Raw genomic sequence first — 20165 nt, 5'->3', positions numbered from 1 at the left:
TTCCTCCTATTCTTTCTCTCACTGTAAATCACACATCAAAAGCAAAGCAAACAGTATAGATGTTCAATCTATCAATGCAAATTGGCTCAGCACTGGTATAGCTAGAACATAAATTGCATGAGGAATAAATATACATTCTGCTTGTTCTGCTGTTCAGAAAATATAGTTCAATTAGTCTGGACTACTGTATGATACACAATTTCTGTCTTTCTGTGGGATATAATTAGGAACAAGATGTAGCATCTGAGGGACTCATGCCTTTGAAGAAACATGACAAATACTGAATATGTGAAAGGAAAGATGTGAAAGTTGCCATGCACCCTTCTTCTCACTGTGGGGAGTTGAACAGGCTTTTTCCTGGATGCCCATTTAATTTGCTTGTTTGTAGCTAGGTTTTCATGAATCACTGCAAGCCTACTCAGAGAGAGGGGCTTCACGGCTCTGCAAACTTCAGGGAAATTACAATGAAGGGAAGGGAAGGGAAGGGAAGGGAAGGGAAGGGAAGGGAAGGGAAGGGAAGATGGAAGATTAGGGAAACCTCATGTTAACAGACTTTCCAACCTGTTGCTGCTTGTGACAGTAGTAGAAAGCAGCAAGCCAGCCTGCAATTCTTTTCAGTAAACCTTGGGTAGCAAAGGCTCTTGAATTTAGCTACATTGCTGTCCAGACCTCTCCTACAAAGTAAACACTAGGCCAACAGGCAAAACACACAGGATAAATAAATAAATAAATAAATAAATAAGCAAATAAACCTTTATAATGTAAAAATGTCTTAATTGAACAGCAAGGTCATATGCAGTATTTGTCACAGTCTGAAGATTAAGAGTTTTTTTGGAGGCAACTGTCTCTCTTGAATGACTTGAGACCAAAGTGACACTCTTCTACATACCCTTACACAACCTTGATATGAAGACAGAGTGATTGGTTATATGGCATAAACAACAGGAAATTGTTCTTGAACTTATCTGTCTTGCTAATATTCCTATCTAAAGTGCTAGATCCATACAACCCCTTTTAAATTTGCTGTAGAAGACATATAATCATATTTTCATGTAGTGGGTTTACATGGCAAAGTTTTGGCAGTTGGGGGGCTACAGGCATGGCCTCTGTGAGAAGAATCCAGAAGCTGCTCCATGTTAGACAAGGGCCAGTTTCAGCTGGCTCCAAAGGGACCCACTACTACCTAGAGCCTAGCCAATAAGCGGTGTTGTTTGCACCTCTGTGAGAGCAGATTTAAGAAAGGGGGAAAAAAAAAATCAGCTGGGAGAGAGGAGTGAGAAGCAGCCCTGAAGACCCCAAGGTCAGTGCAGCAGCTGGGCAGGAGGTGCTCCAGGCAGGCAGCAGCAGTTCCCCTGCGGCCTGTGGAGAGGCCCCTGGTGCAGCAGGCTGTCCCCCTGCAGCCCACGGGTCCCACACGGAGCAGATCTCCACGCTGCAGCCCGTGGAGGAGCCCCCGGTGGAGCAAGTGGATGTGGCCTGGAGGAGGCTGCGGCCCATGGAGAGCCCCCGCAGGAGCAGGCCCCGGGCCGGAGCTGCAGCCCGTGGAGAGGAGCCCACGCAGGAGCAGGGGGTCTGGGGGGAGCTGCCGCCCACCCGTGGGGGACCCGTGCTGGAGCAGTTTGCTCCTGGGGGATGGATGGACTCCATGGTACGGAGCCGTGTGGGAGCAGTTCTGGAAGAGCTGCTGCCTGTGGGCAGCCCCCGCAGGCTCAGTTCGGGCAGGACGGCATCCCGTGGGAGGGACCCCACGGGGAGCAGGGGCAGGGAGGGACCGTGAAGGAGCAGTGGAGGCAGTGTTAGGGACTGACCACAGCCCCCATTCCCCATTCCCCTGCACCACTCAGGGGGAGGAGGTGGAAGAGAGTGGATGAAGGGAAGGAAGGTGTTTTTAGTTTGTTTTCATTGTTTCTCACTTCTCTAGGTTGTTAGTAATAGGTAAATTTTCAAATCTCCCTGTGCTGAGTCTGTTTTGCCCATGATGATAATTGTTGAGTGATCTCCCTGTCTTTATCTCAGCCCTTGAGCCCTTTCCTTCCTATTTTCTCTCCCTTTCCCTTTGAGGATGGGGAGTGAGAGAGAGGTTGTGGTGGAGCTCTGCTGCCCACCTGAGTAAAACCCCCACATTTCATTAAGGTATTTTGCCCCAACCTTCAGATATTTTTTATTCATAACCAGCTTATCATACTGTCACCCTTCTCACTGATGTTTCTCTGAGCAGTGATTCAGCCCAAAGCTGCAATGTGCCCAGGAGCACTGGCTCCCAGCTCTTCATGCCCAGAGCTTCATAGAGATGTGCCTGCTGTGGCCGAGTGCCGCCAGGGCCTAAATCTCAACAGAGGTGGGCTAGGGCAGGCACCACAAATGTGGAGGTCAGAAGCATGCTTGGGCGTTCCCAAGGCACCCAGTAGCCATAAGCAATGGGTATCGCTAATCTGATTTATGTCTTCTTGTACCATGTTTGACAGAATCAGCATCAGTATTTAAGACCTTTTCCATTGCTTAAATCATCTTCTTCATCCTTCTCTAGACATTTTTCAAGAATTCCTCAAGAATCGAAGTTTGGTATTTTTTTTTTTTTAAAGAACAGTTATTTGTTTTGAATTTCATTAATTCCTTTTGTTGTATTTTCTTCATAAAGGGATGTTTTTAAAATAAATATTTGAGATATGTAGACATTTTGTTCCTTTTATTTCTTATCTGTTATATACTATGTAAATATGGTTGTATAGTTTTGCAACAGAACCTTTATGACTAAAAAATACAAGTTATAGTTCAAACTAAAAACTTAAATGACTGTACATTTTCAGTTCAGAAACATTGCTGAAACAGCACAATTTCACATGACTTTCTTCTTTTCCCTCCAAATTAAAATTTCAGGAAAATACTGTGAATAGTAATATTACTAGGCTATTGAAACATTGCATATTTGCCTTTGTAAAAAAAATCCAGAAATATGGGGTGTACAAAACGACCCTAAAGGTTTGCATACATCTGTTTTTATATAGTAAAAGGCAAAAAAAAAATTGTCAGGATTATGAGAAATCCTTTCTTAGCCTGTTTTTCTTGTAATGAAAAATTAAGTCTAAGGTAATGTCAAGAAAAATAAGGGAAATGTGTATAAACTACCTTCCCAGTTAAGTTTTGCAGTTGTTGGCCAGAAAAAAAAAAATAAAAAAATAAATCTGATTTTTTCCTTGTACAGCAAACTGGGTGACCTAGAAACTGATTTTGAAACCTAATGGATTTACATTACTGTACAGAGTTCCCAAGGATACCTGGCATTATAGTTTTTTTAAGTGCTGTGTTAAAAATAGTTTACTAATCACGGTAATTTTCTGATATGTGCAATCTGCAAGTTACACTATGAATTGGTTAATAAAAGTATTCAATAGGCAAAGTTTAGTCAACTGATAAAATTATTCAATGACTTGTTGATGTCCATGTAAATAACTGGAACTGCTTCAACATATAATCATAGTATGTCTACAAGATCTGACATTTATCATAGATACGTTTAGCACTGAACATTTTACAAAATCTGTTTTCAAGCCGCATGTAGTTTAAGTGATACAGAGAAATTTACAGAATAGTTAAGATTTTGCTTCTGAGATCTAATGTATAGTATATTGAATTTAAATTTAAAATTAAACAAAAAATGTTTAAAAGATGGTATGTTTTAGAAAACATTAGAACACCATTTGAGTATTAAAGACTGATATATTTAATCTGAATAAGTCCTAGGAAGTATCTACAATGCTACTTGATAACATTAAAAATTGTTTAAAATAAATCCAACTCAGTTAAATGTAAATATTGTTCAAATTGAACCTCACCTTTTTATAAGAAGTTTCTTAGTCATACAAAAAGACACTATAAGATACCGAGGACCTGACCTCAGAGGAGGCCCGCAAAGCATCACTGGAAGCTTTGAAGGAAGCTGTTTGCATTGCACTACTTGCATTACTTAAACATGACTCAGTACTGTATATCCTCACTCTTCTGATCTTAGACATGTGACCTATTCTTTCTCTTTTTAAATTTTTTAATGCATGCCATGGAGCTCAAAGTTTCACCATGGGAGAAGCAATCATTTCTAGTACAAAGATCTTTAGAAGCAGTATCCTATCCCTATGAGAATGAATGTTACATCACCTGGCTTTTGTGAGACAAAGACCACTAGCAGACAAATACCTTTATTTTTTTCTCTTAATTTGGGAAGAATAATGATGTAGTTTGCACTACATGAGCACCAGGACTGAGTCTCAACTCTTGAAGATGTACCATGGAGGAGCTCTTGTTTTCTCCTGCTCATAGCAGGAAAATAGGGCTTTGTATAGTCCTAAAGATAAACCAAAACCAGAACTCTAATAAAGTTATCAGGCATTTATTTCAAATACTAAGCCTGCCTAAATCATCAAGGTCGACTCCTAGCTCCACACAGGACTACCTAAAAATTAAACCATACCTCTTAGAGTGTTGTATGCTTGCTTTAGTTAACTGTTGTCCATACCTCCTGAATTATGCAAATTTTATAACATTACATATGTGTCATCATTCATTAAATTCTGGAAGCCAGAAAAGGAAGCTGTATTATTGGATGTTGGCATCAGGCAGGCATTCTGACCTGCTTTGGGACTGTAATTTCCAGCTGCTCCTGAAGAGCTGAAGATTTTTTCCCTAGATTCCTGCTTGTCACTGTTCTTCATGTCCTTTTGCTGGCTTTCCTCCTCAATGATGCACTCTGGCTCTTCATATTCTAGCTTGGTTTGTACCATTGCATGATCAGTTTTGTCTATCCACTCCTAGGAGAATTAAAACGTTGTCGGTGGCAGGTTCTAAGATGCCAATCAAAAGACGTCTGGCAGTACAGATGTGGATTTTCCTTTAATAATGGCATCTTTCCAGGATCATCCACAATGGAGGAGATGAAAATGAAGCAAGATAGTCAAGCAGGAAATAAGATGCAAAGAAGAAAGACAGGAAGAAAGGCAGTTTTCTACAGATGCATATAAATGCCTACAAATTATCAAGAACACATTAAATTATAAAATCACAGAATCATATTAAACCATAGAATATCCTGAGTTGGAAGGGACTGACAACGATCATTGAATTTAACTCCTAGCTCCACACAGGACTAGCTGAAAATTTAACCATACTTCCAAGAGTGTTGTCCAAATGCTGCTTGAACACTGAGAAGCTTGTGGCCATGACAAAGAATTTGGGACCTTTGCAGATTTTGTATTTTAATTGTAGATTTTAAACATGAGCAATCATTAGACTGCAAATGGGGGAGCCTGTTCCATTGCCTGCCCACCCTCTCAGTGAATAACCTTTTCCTAATACTCAATCTAAACTTCCCCTGGTACAGCTTCATGCTGGACCTTGGGCCTTACCACCAGTCACCACAGAGAAGATAACGATATTTCCCCCTCAGTTCTCCTTTGTAAGGAAGTTGTAGACCATGATGAGGTCACCCCTCAGTCCTCTCTTCTCTAAACTGAACAAACCAAGTGAACTTTGTATTTAATCAGGGCCTTTGGATAACTTTGGATATATAAAGTATCTTGTGTTCTTTCCTTGGTAGACTTGCACATTCTTTCACTCAAGTCCTGACTTAATCTAAATTTGGACTGAGTTTATAGGGAGATTTATACAATAGAGCACTTCTGGATTGAATCTTCAGTATTAATTTCATTTATATCTTTCTTCTTCAGTTATATTTTAAAGATATCCTATGTATGGACCCTTTTCAGTTCATCACTGAAATGTTATTACTACTCTTTTATGTTGTCATTGGGTTTGAAAAAGTTTGAAAATATTTGACCTGTCTACCTTCAGAGGAAACATGGTAGTAATTAACATAAAGACAACTGAATTAATACAGATATTATATCACTTATGTGATGTCATGGATTCAAGGAACAGTAAGAAAACAAATGCAAAACCTGTAGTACTTTCATTTTACAGCTGCTCTGTGTCTAAATGGTTAGTGATCACAGCTCTCTGTGATGAGAGAGAGGACGTTTCCTACTGTGACTGATGCCCACAAAGCCATGAGTGCTGTTGTTGGTTCAGCAATAAGTCTCCCTGCATTTCACAAATATTTAAATATCTTAAACATCTTATATCTTAATATATCTTAAACATCTTTAAATTCTTCTCTTGAAACAACAACCCTCTTTACACAGTGCAGCACTACACTGATTTTATGAGTTTTGTTGGTGATGTTGCATGAGAGGAAGAGCTTTTTTTTTGGGTCACTTGCTGTAACATCAGCCCAGAACAAGTGTCAGTAACTACTTTCAAAACATTCACAACATTGCAGAGTTCACGGACTTGCTGGGAACAGAACGTTTACCTGGAAGTTTCCATTATGATCATTGAAGAGATCAGCAAATACGTATTTTGGATCTGGTATGGTAGGCATGACAGACTTCTGAAGTCTGCAAAGAGGAAAGAAAAATGCAAATAGGCATTCTGTTATGATGTAGTTATTCATACAAGTGTCTACTTCAACACAGTGCTGTAGCCACAAATATAATCTATATGACAATACTCTAGGCTTGATTTCTTTTATACATGTGTTAAAGTCAAAAAGCAGTATTACTACATTACTACAGTAAAACAATCATCGGATGAGATTTATACAATATAATGGAATGATAAGATCATCAGGCTAACAGTGATTTTACTGTTGGGTTTTCAGTCAATCTCATCCTAACAAAATCTGGAACATATGTAAATTTACAGCTAGTCAGCAAGTAGCATTTTTCTCTACGTAGTAGTCAGAGCTTTACATTCCCTGGCCATGTTCCCCAGGATGGGGAAGCTGGAGAAACAAAAAGCTTTATTGGCTGACTTAGTGAACACCAATGTAAACTGAAATATTGGAGGAAAAAAAAAATGAATTTATGATCTGAAAATATCTATACTCAACAGTACTGCTTTTTTTTCTTCCCCCCCCACTGAAAAAGACCAGAATTCAGGACCTATGCAGATTTTATTTTTTAATTGTAGATTTTAAACATGAACAGTCATTAGACTACAAATACAAATATTGATATAGTCTTATGAAAGTTGAGTGCATTCAGGCTCTCTTCAGCCTACTGCAACTAGACATTGAGTCTGATGAAAGTTGCCCAAAAAACATAAAACAATTCAGAAGCAGAAAACAAAATATTGGATTTAAGTCTTTTTAAGACTTAAGTGGACTTCTAGAAAAAGAGAAGAAATGACATGGAAGAGACATAAGTTTTTTCTAAGACATTGTTTTATCTTATTATTTTATTTTATTTTATTTTATTTTATTTTTATTTTTATTTATTATTTATTATTTATTTATTATTAGTATTATTATTTTTGAAAGATAAAGACCTTGATGTTTGAAAGGCCAGGATAAATTAGCTGCCAAATAGTAATTAAGACATTACTTCTATGCTTTGATTCTGAATTCATTCCTCAAATAGAAATTTGGATTGTTAAAAGATTTGATCCTAAATGATCGCTCTATTTTCATGATATAAAAATTTAGTAGTACCCAGTAAGATTATATTTACCTCTGCCATTTACACAGAAGAATCAAGAGGATAAATATCATTAGAAGTACTGCCAGCAAACAACTTAAAAGAATTACTGTATTTGACTGAGATTTTATATCATCATCACATGAATCTAGGAATAATCACAAAAAAGGATGTGAAAACCTTGTTTGCTTTAACAGCAAGTATTCTTAATTACACTAGAGCACTGACTTTTCTTAAAAAAAAAAATACTATTTAGGAACAAATACAAGAAATTCAGTTGTTCAATTGAAAAACAAAAACAAAAAACAACAACAACAACAACAACAACAAAAATCCTTACCCAAACCTTGCAACAAAAGAAAATTGTTCTTTTATTTAAATAGACCTGGTACAGGAGAAAGGAGGGTGCGTATGTGCAAAGAGTCGAAGCATTCAGAGCGATGCTTCTCATGTTCCTCTCACTGCACTGACAGTGATGCTGCAATTCTGTGCTAAGATCTGTCTTACATACAGTCACAAAAGCTGCATCTGCATTTTTCATGTAGCTTATGTGGCTTCTTTCCCGAGATAAAAAGCTGCAAGTGGGATTTTTTACATAGCTTAAATGTCTTATTTCTCAAAACAAAACAAAAGACAAAATAAATAAATAAACAAACAAATAAATAAATAAATAAATCCCCCATCCCATATACCAGAAAGTCAGCAAACCACAAGTGCCGACACCCAGAAAGGAACTAGTGGTAGATTCCAACACATAGGTATATAAACAAATACATTTTTCCACCTTTTGGCATTCTCAGCATTGTTTTTTTCTTTTCTGCAGCTTTTGTAAAGCTACTACAAAACTGGACTTCCTAATACTGACCTTCTGCTCTCCAAATAGACACTATGAAAACTAAACTAAATAAAGGGTGAACTGTTGTATAAATAGGGCTAAAGAGTCACTTCTTTCTCTGTGACTGCCAAAAAGGCATTCAGAGGCTATGAAAGTCTTCCTGTGATGCTAGATATGGAGGTAATAATAACTCATTAAAGGCCTGAAGTGAGTTGCTTGTCTCATTGACGGGGCTGTGCCAATGTCAATTCTGATCCAGGGGCACTCAAAGCAACTGCACAATTAGCCTATCTCTTCTGTGTTTTCCATGTTTGTAGTTGCCTGTTGGCATCCTCTGGTCAAAGGGTGCAGGTAGGTCTGTATGCTCCCACCTCTCAGAGATGTACATTTCTTCTTTGTATTCTGAAAGACATTGCCAGCCACATCAGAGGACATGCTTGCAGGCTCACAATCTGCATGGTGGAGGAGGCTTCTCTATTCCTACTAGTAGTACACAGTCTGTACATACTTATTGTTGTTCCAGGATTTCAGCCCAGCTTTGTGTGTACAGATTTTCTTTGGGTGAGCTAGTAGCTCATTGCATTTTAGAGAACTGGGATCTTAGTACAATGGACATCTGGGTATTTCATCATTTTGATAAGACCTAGTGGGTGGCATTCTGAGGTTAGCTGATACAAATGTGTTGGGTTGGCCTACAGTCTTTGTTTTACTACAACAAATCTGTCTTTTGGTTTTGATAACCAGTAAAATAGTTTCCATCAAAGGTCTAGTCCAAGGCCATCACACCTATCTAAGTGGATCTCCCAGGAGGGAAAACAATGCTGATACTGACATTGCTTCCATTTCACTTTTTCCGCTATACTCTGTTTTAATCAATTCAGCAGATATGAGCACCAGACGGCTATGACCTCTGATCCTGTAGCTCAGCTGGATGTATTTTAAAAGAAATGGCCTTAAAATCTGAGCATAAAGGTCTTTCTTAGAGCTCAGGTTTAATGTCCATGTATCATTTGTCACCAGAGTGCCTGCATGCGTATGCAAATACAAAACACAGACATGTAAATGTGCATATATTTACATATGTGTGTATGTGTATACAACATGTAATATATACACAGTATGTATCACATCACTGTCATTAGGAGACCCTAGACACTATAGTAACACAAAAAAATAAGGACACTTTTAGCTTTATGGATTATTGCATAAATTGGTAGTGTTATGAGTCATAAGGACAAAGGGGACAGGAGTTAAAAATGGGCAATCAGACACCCACATAAATTTTCTCTGATCACAGAATTTTCACAGACATTTTTTCACAGGTTGGAAGGGACCTTTGGAGATCTTCTGGTCCAAACCCCCAAGATGATTGATGACAGAAGATGGATCATGACAGTGCAACATGAACCTGATGCAGCTTTCGAGCTTCTTTTGCAGTCACCCCTTACCCTTTTACACTTAGATAGCATATGAATGTAGCACAGCTGTTACCTAATAATGTGCCATTCATCCAGAATGTTTCTGCTTCCCAGTCACTGCTGTAATTAACTACGTTGCAGTAGGGTACTAGCCTCTTCAGTCTGACACGGAAAGAATAGCATTTCCTTGGATCAAAGCCTTGCTCTCCAACTCTGCAACACTTAGAAGTTCTGGACTGAGAAGGAAGGCACATCATTGTTAATTCCAGTTTTCAAGACAAAGCTTCAGAATGCTACATTCAGGTGTGATCATGACTAGGATAAGGGGTAGGCCAAACGAAAACCTCAAAAATGAAATTTAACTTCTCTGAATTTTGAAGAATTCCTCTTCTTTACCTATTCTTGCCCATTGCTTACTGTCTGATGGTGAACTGAAGGACATAACAATCATTACATAGAGTACTATGCTACAGTTGCTATTTACAATATAGAAGAAAAAAACTTTAAAACCACAAAATATTAACAAGTTATGTATGTGACTGGAAAGATTTAAGTCAATGAAATAATATATAGATATACTTAACAGCGAAACAGAATAGATAAAAATCCTGTTTCATCTTTTTTTTTCTTTCATTTTATTTCATGCTTTCTCCCTTTTTCTGTCTTTTAACTCCACTCTGCTTTCTGCTTTTATCTTCTAAGTCTTCTATTTTGAATGTATGACCTTTCCTTTAGATTGTCCCTAGCTCTTTGTGTAGAAAGTGGATATAGCTCAAAAAGTAAATGATTTCTGGCATGGCAGGGATCTAGGAACCAAAATATCCAACAGTTTTCTGCTACCATCGGTTCTGAAAACATGGGAGGGGAGAGTAATTTGAAAACCACACCATTTCACTTTCTATGGAGATGCTACTTCCAGCTCCTTCCAATGTTGATTAAAAATGTCATGTCCAACTCACTTGCCACCCATTGTCAAATTTGCTTTTGTACTGAAGTTCAAGTCTCAAGCACTTCACACCTCTCTCTGGTTTATTACAGGTTATGGTAACAGTGTCATCTTTCCAGAAGAAGGTCACATTTTCTGGTGGACTGGGCTTTACTAAGAAGAAAAGAAAAAAGTCATGCAATAGACTCAAAAAATGTGCTTGTTTCCCTGAGTAGCAAGTAAAGAAGATGGACATTCTTGGATGATGCACTTTTGTGTCTGACCTCCTTACTAAATGTCAAAATGTAGCTTGGCATCATGACACTACTTACCATTTGAGGTGCCACATTTAAAGGTAGATATCTCGATTCAAAAAACTACTGTAACTACTTAAAGAATGACTCTAATCTCCTTCAGTCAAGAGAAAGGAAGATACTTCTTCAATGGAAAAGATCTGGCAAATTCAGTACCATAAAACCTACAAGATACACATGTTCATCTTCTGGAGACCATGTGGGATAAGGTGAGAAGTATGAAAAAAAAAAAAAAAAAAGAAAAAAAAAAAAAGAGAGAGTGCTTACCTGTGCACAACTGAATCTACAATCTACCCCTCATTATTTTCAGATGGTCCAAAGAGAATGCAATGGTTTGACCTATGTAGCTAGGTAGTCTTCAGTAGTAAGAAATAAAGGGGTAAGAAGAGTGTTACTTGCTTTTTCAATTTCTCTAGATTCCTAGATGAAAATCCTGCCTTCCTAATTTCAAAATTTAAGTCCAGTTCTTGTTATTCCTGCATTGTTATCTAACAGTCTTTAACATAATTTTGGTATCAGTGGGAGTTTAATAGCCAAAATTCAGGAACTAAAATGCAACTTTCCATGGTTTATCAGATTGGATATAAAAGTATTCTCAAAGTTAGATGTCTTGACAGGTTTTTAATTGATCCCTTTTACTAAAACATTAATAAGAAATGCTAACAATATACTTGAAAGATAATGATTTTCCAGATAATATATGCCTGCTATATTTTCTCGCATGATTTTTTATCAGAAAAAAAAAATAATCCCTTCATTTTAAACACTGTAAATAAGGATAATGCCAGAAATTTTTGATAAATCAATCTCACACTAGACTTGAAAAACATATTTGGGAGGGATTTAGTAAAACCAGGATCATCAGATCTCTACTAGTAGGAGATCTCTTTTATGATGTCAGTCTATACCAGAGCAACTCAACTAACTTCTGTTTACATCTGCTTAGGTTTGTACCACAGCTTGTTTGATAAGAAGTAGTTTGCTACCTCATATCTTATGGAAAATGGCCAAAGAATTAAAGATTTAAAATATGACAAACATCGCCAGCACTAAGACAAGAAACTAACAAGTTGTATTAATTTTCCTGGTATGAATACTGAGTAGATCTACATTACATCAGGCACACCCATATATTTTACTATTTTAATTCTAATTTTGAAACTGTGTTTTGGGGCAAATCTGACTGCTCCGTGTAATCCCCCTTAGCTACAGCGCCATGAGAGCCTATGTTGCTACTGATGAAAGCAAATGACAAAAATTGGCATCAGTAATTCCAAATACCAATAGTTTGGTATTGGTATACACTAATGGCACTTTATACACATGTATAAATGATTTCTCCTCATGCTAAGGACAAATAGAGAATGTGGGAAGACACTAAGACTACCAAAAGACATAGCTGTGATTTTACATACTTACTATAGAAATCAGATTTTAGTATTTTAGAAAAACGCTCTTCACTTCCATTGCTGTTCATGATAGAGAAGGCAAGGGTGTGTCCTTCTGTCTTAAAAAGACATCCAGAATTATAACCTTGATCCAATAAATAACTGGGACATTGCTTCCAAACTTTCTGCTTGCCTTCTTCAAATCTAGGAATGAAAAAACATTGTTGAATGGAAACACTCTTACCAGTTAACCAGTTAATTCCTTTTTGCTAGTCTTTTTGTTTGTATGTTTTCAGTCGTCCTACCAAGAGAAGTCTGCATATGGAACTTCTTGAATCAGGAACTTTCATAGTGGTGTGAGGCAATTCATTGACATGAATTCACTGACTTTCCAATCCTTGGATTCAGTGCAGTCTGAAATTACCAAGTTTCCTTTGTGTTTTTATTTATTTGTTTGTTTCTCTAATAAGAAAATGCCTTGCTCAAACAGGTGCTTTCATGAACCTGTTTCCAATATTGTACGGTTACTTCCTTCACATACACTAACCAGAAAGAAAAGGGAAGATCAAGTTCTGCCTTTAACCAAAACAATGAATTTCTGTTACATCAACTAGTGACATAGGTAAAATATACATACATTATAATTCAAATATATATATATATATATAAACAAACCACCAACACTTTCAATAGTGTAATTAACATTAACATTTAGCACAAAGACAAAAAGGAGATGAAGCTTTCATATATTGTTTGTTATGACGGACTATTCAGCAGTACAGTTTTGTACACTTTTGTAGCAGGGTATGGGTGTAAACAGGTTTCATGTCAGATGATTACAAAAATGTTAAGAGCATTTCCAGATATAGTTCGCAGAAGAGTCAAATGGACTTAGCTATTTTAAATTCCCAAAGTAAGTCCTTCAAGAAGAGAAGAATAGTCATCATCAATACTCACGTATAAGAAAATGACACATTTTCGCCAGGGAATAGTTCTCCTACTGCCCACGTGATCTGCATTTTCTCGTTATTGAAATTGATTATTTTGGTGTTGATGGCATCTTTCTGACCTGCCAGGTACATTTACAGAGAATATGATTTCAGCAGTGCTTATGAGAAACATCACTTGACATCAGTAGGTAATCAGTATTTCAAAGATATTATGCTGTAGACAGATAATCTTAAAATCTAAGACATAAGAATGTCTAAAATGCAAGAAAACAGAATAAAACAACCTAAAATAAATAAAATAATAGAATTTCAAAATAGCAAAATGAAAATATGCACAGCAACACCAGAGAGAGTTCAACCATCCCTGGGTCAAAAATTATATACTGCTTCACATGTATTCTGTGCATAGGACTTAAACATTGAGACCAACCTTCTCCCATGATATCTGCTAAGAATTTCCTGCTGAGGAGAACTATTTGGAAACTAATGCTACATGAATCCTGTGTGTAAACTGCCTGTAATGCTTACCACAAAAAAAAACAAGGATTAATACTGTCCACCAGGTGGCTAATGCAGATACACCTATAGGAACCCAATGCAGATCAGCACAAATAAGTGAACTGACCACAAATCTAGTCACCACAATAGGTGAATAAACCACAATCTATGTGGTCTTGGCCAATTCCACCTTACAGGCTTTCTCAAAGCAAGATCATTTAATGTCCTTTGACTGCACACAGATATTTTTTCATCTCCTTGCCATCCCCTTGTTATAGCTCTTTCCAGGACACAGGTATTTTAATTCTGCGTCCATCAGGATTCCACAATTAGACACTGGAGATAATTCTGAAATTAAAAAATGAAGAAACCGGAAAGATTAGAAATCCATGATAGAAGTCTATCAAGAAGTATGAATTATTTATTTCTAAGTTCTATAAGATGTGAAACTATATTTAGTTAAATTTAAAAAAGAGGAGGAAAATACATAATGAATATTGGTGGAAAACCTCTTGAATTTGCAGAATTTGCAGGCTGCAATCTCCAGACATGAAATGTCTACCACTAAATACTTCTGGAGGAACATTGTTGTCTAGCAGGACAATAGAGTATTTAGACTCTGATTCTTATTTATATTTTATTCTACTCCGACCTCTTGAAGATTTTTAAAGTGGAAAAATTTTTAAATATTTCTGATGAACTGTTTATTACAGATAATGATCCTGAATGTTCATGGGAATCAGGTCTACATATCTTTAAGTTTGCTATATTTTTGCTCAGTAATCAACACAAACATGTGAGAAAGGCATGTGGAAACTTGAATTCAAATAACATTGTTGCCTAACTATTTTCAAGGCTACATCTCTGTGTCTAGGGATTTCACGACTTCTGCAATAACAGATAATCAAAACGTTTTTGTACAGGTGTCATTGTGTTCTAATATGTTGTTATCTCAATATCACTCTAGAGACAGATATGACAGAAGTCCCAGAGCATCTGTCTAGATTTAGATGCAGATCCTTGTTACATGGTTCATGGAGCTCTAAAAAAAATAAAAAATAAAAATAAAAAATAAAAAAATAAAAATAAAAAATAAAAAATAAAAAATAAAAAATAAAAAATAAAAAAAAAATAAAAAATATTCTGTTGTTACTCAAGAGAGGTACTTAAACCAAACTCCTCTGTTTCCTAACTAGTGGCTGCAGGCTTGTTTTATATTGCTTTCTAAAACTGAAAATCTTGGTTTTCTGAAGAATGGAGAAGTCGATACAATTATGCATTGAAGCAAAAAGTTCAAAACCTCATAAGCTATCATAAAATTGAATTTGCACAGTTAGTTTTACCTTTGTACAAGAGATTGCCCAAGAGATATCAAGTCCCTTCAGCAAGTCTAAAAGATCATCTTGTCTTTAGCTGAAGCCATTAATATGATGTTAGCCACTTAGAAATTAAGTAATTCTTTACTTATGCTTTGGCATGGTGAGGCTCTAGTTGAGATTGCCAGAGAAGTTGTGGATACCCCATCTCTGGAAGTGTTTAAGGCCAGGTTGGATGGGGCTTTGAGCAACCTGGTCCAGTGGAAGATGCCCCTTCCTATGACAGGGGTGTGGATTTAGATGATCTTTAAGGTCTCTTCTAACCCAAACCGTTCTACGATTCTGTCATTTTATGACTCTATGATTCTATGGCAAAGTGCCTTACAGTGGACTATTGGTCAACAAATACACTAATATGTTTTAATTTTTATGTACTAAATTCTTGCATGCCTGTGTTTGCAGTATATAGTGTTCTGGTTAGTGTAAATTAAACCCATATGACTACTTAGAGTTATATTTTCTATAAAGTTAGCTAAATATATGTTTAACATATTTGACTGTATAATTGCATGTTCCCCTTCGTTAAATAAAACCGGGTTTATTAAAAAGAATAGAAATGTTAGTGTATGGAACTAATATTTATACGGAATGCTAGCTCTTTGGTCTGGCGAGGTATATTTTTGCGTAACAGAGGAGAATATAGTTTTTGCTCTAGTCCTGCAGTGATTTATGGATTAACTTAACTTTGCGCATTCTGAGTAGTCCACTTGACTTCAGCAGGATTACTCAGAGCACATCAAATTAACCCCATATATAAATCTTTCTAAGATCAGATTCTTTTCCTGTGAAATAAATAAATAAATAAATAAATAAGTAATCCTACATATTATGAATTAGAACTCTGGAATTTTAATATTTAAATATAAACTCCAGTAACTGAAATGGAAGATAATACATTATTAAATACCTTAACAATAAATAGAATCATTTAATAAAAATGGAACAGAAATTGTAATAAACGTCTGGTGATTTACACGTATTCTTTGCCACGTTATAGTTTTTAAGAACTTCATCAGAAATCAGCCTTAACATAATTAATTACTTTAAAATGCATTCAGCTGTGTAATACAAATAAAGTCTTTAAAAATAACTTTTCTTATTAAAGGCTGTGTTTCCAGACCTCTAGTTAGTGCAATTTTCTACTATACTTTCTAATTGAGTGGGTTTTGTAACCTTATTAGTGTGGCATGAGCTACATTTTGTGCAAGTGTGCAATAAAAAATTGTGTGCATCTTTTCAAACTATAGCATATATGTGTTGCATTATCCACATTTCCTTGCTATTTCAACATCAAAAGATGTAAAGCTTAAGTAAGACTTTTAAAGTTTGTATTAATTTGACATCAAATGCTCGGAGGGTATGCACTGGTTATCCGAAATGATGTTTCCTTCCTTGTCTCCCTTTCTTTATGATGCAATTTTTATGAACCCACCTGTAACACCATGGATCTTTCTCAGCTAATATGCCAGTTCTTCCACAATAATTGTAACTCTTTAAAGCATGTTTCTTTTCATGATCCTACAGTTGACAGTAACATGTTTATCATTATTCTTTGTGTTATGATAATAGCCAGAAGAAAGGTCAAAAGTTTAATGAAGAGGCAGTCCCCGGACTAAAGAGGAATCACAGAAAATTTCTGCCTGAGGATGGCCTGCTTCCCTGCTTAGATGAGTAGATGGCAGTACCTTGGAGTGGTATAAAATGCATACCAGTACCCTGGAGCATGAGCTTCAGAAGGAATTATCCAAACCTTCATTAAAAACAGATGGGAAATGGTAGGGTTCCACACAAGACTTTAACATCATAGACACTGCTCTTCTCAGGACAGAGAAGCATGGAAAATACCACTATGGTGTGTGGAGGAAGTACTTTTACAGGGGAAAAAAGGGAAATTTCCTTGAGCAATAAATTATGCAGACATAACCAATAACATGAGCAATAACATGAACAAGTATACTCCACCTCCAAGATACTTTTCAAGCTTGAAGGGGAAGCTTGTAAAAAGCCCAAATGTCATGGAACAGATCAAAAATGAGAAAAAGGAGAGAAAGAATGTCAATCTGCAAAGATAACAGAGTGGAACGTATATTTACGGGAACAGTTGCGTTGAAACAACAAAGAAGAAAAAACCCTTTTGATTTTCTTACACTGGTGAAATCTGATAAGTAACCACATGTTGAACTTCCACATATTGCAGCAGCACACTGTATAGAAACAAATGGAGTGCAATACCCAAACCTGAACCTACAGTCTAATAACTCTTAATACTACTCATCTATGAGAACAGTTTAATTTCATTAATAGGAACTCATGTAGGTGAACATGCAACTCTTTGCACACAAGACTGCTGAGTAGAAAGCCTCTTTTCAAGAGACCTAATAGGACAGCAAGAGAAAGTTTTTACAGACATTTGGAGGCAAAGCATACTCCTTATAGCATAATTCTTATAACTCATCAAATTGAGTGGTGCAGGGTTTTTTGTTTGTTTTGTTGTTGATGATGAAGATTTTGTGATTTTGTGATTTTTTTATTTTTATCTTTTTTCAGTAGAGGATAGTTAACCATCTCTAGGCATCACCACACTTCACATTAAATAAGCATCACAACTGTAATTTTCATCTTTTGTCCCACAAAGTCATGCCATCAGTATGACATAGCTATAGGTTGTAGCCATCTCAAGGCAGAAAAAAGTCACATCTTCTCACAGCACAGACAGCAACTCACAAGAGCAATTAACATTGGAGAATCAGTCAGTTCTGCATTGCTAAAAAAAAAAAAAAAGTGCTTATCGTAAGTACAGCAGAACAGAGAATTGATGTATAGGTTGATAAGAAGAGGGCATAACTTTAAAGTATTTCTTTCTCATAAAATAAAGACATGGACCATGTGATAAATTAGTAAGAGTGAAGATTAGATTGTCAGTCTATGTTTTGGGGTTTATGTTCATTTTCTCTTAGTACCCATTTGACTTTGGGAAACTATAAGCAATGACACTGCAAACAAACAAGTGAAACGGAGATGTTCTCATATTTAGGTAGCCAAATTACCGGTCTTTAAAACCTTTCTTATTTTTGCTCTTCAGTAGTCTTTTTACCTCATTGCTTTTACAGGCATAAGATATTGCTGGATATTTTCCAATCTTGTTCATTCCTCCAGAATACTAAATGCTGAAGTTTTATCTGAAGTCCGATTTATGCAACTTTGTTCAATGGTAAGATTGTAGTCATTTTCTGATGCAGTCCTCTCTATAAGAATCTCAGTCTTAGACAGCAAGTAGTCCTGCTTAACGATTTGAATATTTCTTTCTTTAACAATAGGCACAAGCTTACCGTTTTCTTTCTTGATTTATATTTATAAAATTTCAGTAGAATATTTTTTTTTTTAAGAATACTCATTTACCTCTCCCAGATTTCAACTTCTCTTTGGTTGATTCTTTTCACCAAAAAAGTACTGAATACGGTAACACATGAAGTATCCACAGAAATATTACTAATTAGTATATCAAACACTTAAATAAATATCTATTGAACTTACCACCTGATTGCAACTGAGAAGTCATCAGGTTGCCCAGTGTGAAGATCACAGAACATGCTTGAAAGATGAGTCTCATAGTTGGAATGACACAACAGACTGTGAAGAGATGAATAATCGTAATATCTGGACTTACCATTTGATCACTTTATATCACAGACAGGAGGGAACTGGAGGAAATGACTACAGGAAATTAAAAAATGACATATCTCTAGCAATAAACAAATTAGAAATGCAGGTCTTCAGAGTGCATGCTTTATTTTTACTATATAATAGAATAAGAAAATAAGAAAATTAATAATAATAATAATAATAATAATAAAGAATAAAGAATAAGAACAAGAACAAGAAAAGAATAAGAAACTCCCAGAATATCTTCCTTGTCAGTACCAGCTTTGCTTTATCTTTTCATAGTTGTACCAGAGGTGACAATAGCCATGATACAAACAAGGATCATGTAACTGTGGGGAGCTGTGACCACATCATAAACATGAACACACTGACCACAAACTACCCAGTAACCAGATGATGGGTGAAGTACAAGCAACCTATCTCCTCCCCACTTACTAACTTGGAGCTGTTACTGCTAGCAGACATTTATACTGCCCGTCCACATGCCTGGTGCATGTCAGAAGGCTTGAGCCACCTCTGTCCCCCAGATCAAAGTCAGATGTAGTAGGCCTTTTGTGACAGAAAGATCTGCCAGGGTAGGGAGGCTATTACACAAGAGGTAACATTAGAATGAATTTCCTCCTGTATTACCTGGATACCTGTATGCTGCTCTGGCTTCTAGCTATTTCTATACCTAGCATTATATATCTATAATATACTATACTTATATATCCATATACCTAAAATTATACATAGAACATGGGGAATAGTGCTTTACCTGAGATTCAATATACTTTGAAAAGAGCAGAACTTCAATAAATTATAATAATTACAGTCATCCTGTCTAAAGAGGCCAATTGTCTGTAGGTCTGGAGTAAACTGGGGTCAGGCTACATCCATACAGCAGTGTAGCAAGCAGGAGTGATGAAGCAGTGGAGTGAAGCAGTCAGCACTGAGGACCCAAGAGCCATGCAATGTATATTAGGAAGGGGCAGAGGGAGGACTTCCCTAGGCTAGCACCAGTCCAGCACCACAAACTGAATCCCCTGTAGTGAATGCAGTCCATTGGGTGCCATGCTAGATCTCATCTTCTGGGTTAAGCTCATGCAAGAAGAATCCAATGCACCTCCATGTGAAGAAAAACATAGGGAGTATTGGAAGATTGACTTCACAAGCCAGGCCTAATCTGAATTGACCAGACAGTGTTACTCCACCCTGCTGCCTTCTCCAGCAAAAGTTCAGGAAGACAGCTCTTAGTGCCAAACTGCTCCCAAGATAGGGAGCTGTATCATG

At 36.6% G+C, this 20165-nt stretch overlaps 1 protein-coding gene across 1 annotated transcript; it reads right to left on the bottom strand.

Annotated features, from left to right (window-relative positions):
* Window positions 1-228: 228 nt before the first annotated feature.
* Window positions 229-19565, bottom strand: CRLF2 (cytokine receptor like factor 2). The gene is made up of 8 exons (XM_083812756.1): window positions 18765-19565; window positions 13364-13475; window positions 12438-12610; window positions 10739-10878; window positions 9853-10015; window positions 7560-7674; window positions 6362-6446; window positions 229-4802 (listed from the first exon to the last, which is right to left on the bottom strand). The coding sequence occupies exons 1-8, from the start codon at window positions 18898-18900 to the stop codon at window positions 4530-4532; spliced, it is 1197 nt and encodes a 398-aa protein (XP_083668882.1). The 5' UTR covers window positions 18901-19565; the 3' UTR covers window positions 229-4529.
* Window positions 19566-20165: the final 600 nt, after the last annotated feature.

The sequence above is a fragment of the Anser anser genome, assembly GCF_964211835.1.
Source record: "Anser anser genome assembly, chromosome: 1".
NCBI classification, from domain to species: domain Eukaryota; kingdom Metazoa; phylum Chordata; class Aves; order Anseriformes; family Anatidae; genus Anser; species Anser anser.
The sequence above is the reverse complement of the archived record's forward strand: the minus strand, read 5'-3'. Positions and strand labels throughout refer to the sequence as shown.

What these genes read in the sequence shown, in the direction of transcription:
- CRLF2 (XM_083812756.1), bottom strand. Translation starts at nt 18,900, where the DNA reads ATGGTAAGTCCAGATATTACGATTATTCATCTCTTCACAGTCTGTTGT. An exon ending in AATTTGACAATGGGTGGCAA is followed by an intron (nt 10,016 to 10,738) that starts GTGAGTTGGACA and finishes CTTCCTTCTCAG; the next exon opens with TCCAGAACTTCTAAGTGTTG. An exon ending in GATGAATGGCACATTATTAG is followed by an intron (nt 7,675 to 9,852) that starts GTAACAGCTGTG and finishes GATTATTCCTAG; the next exon opens with ATTCATGTGATGATGATATA.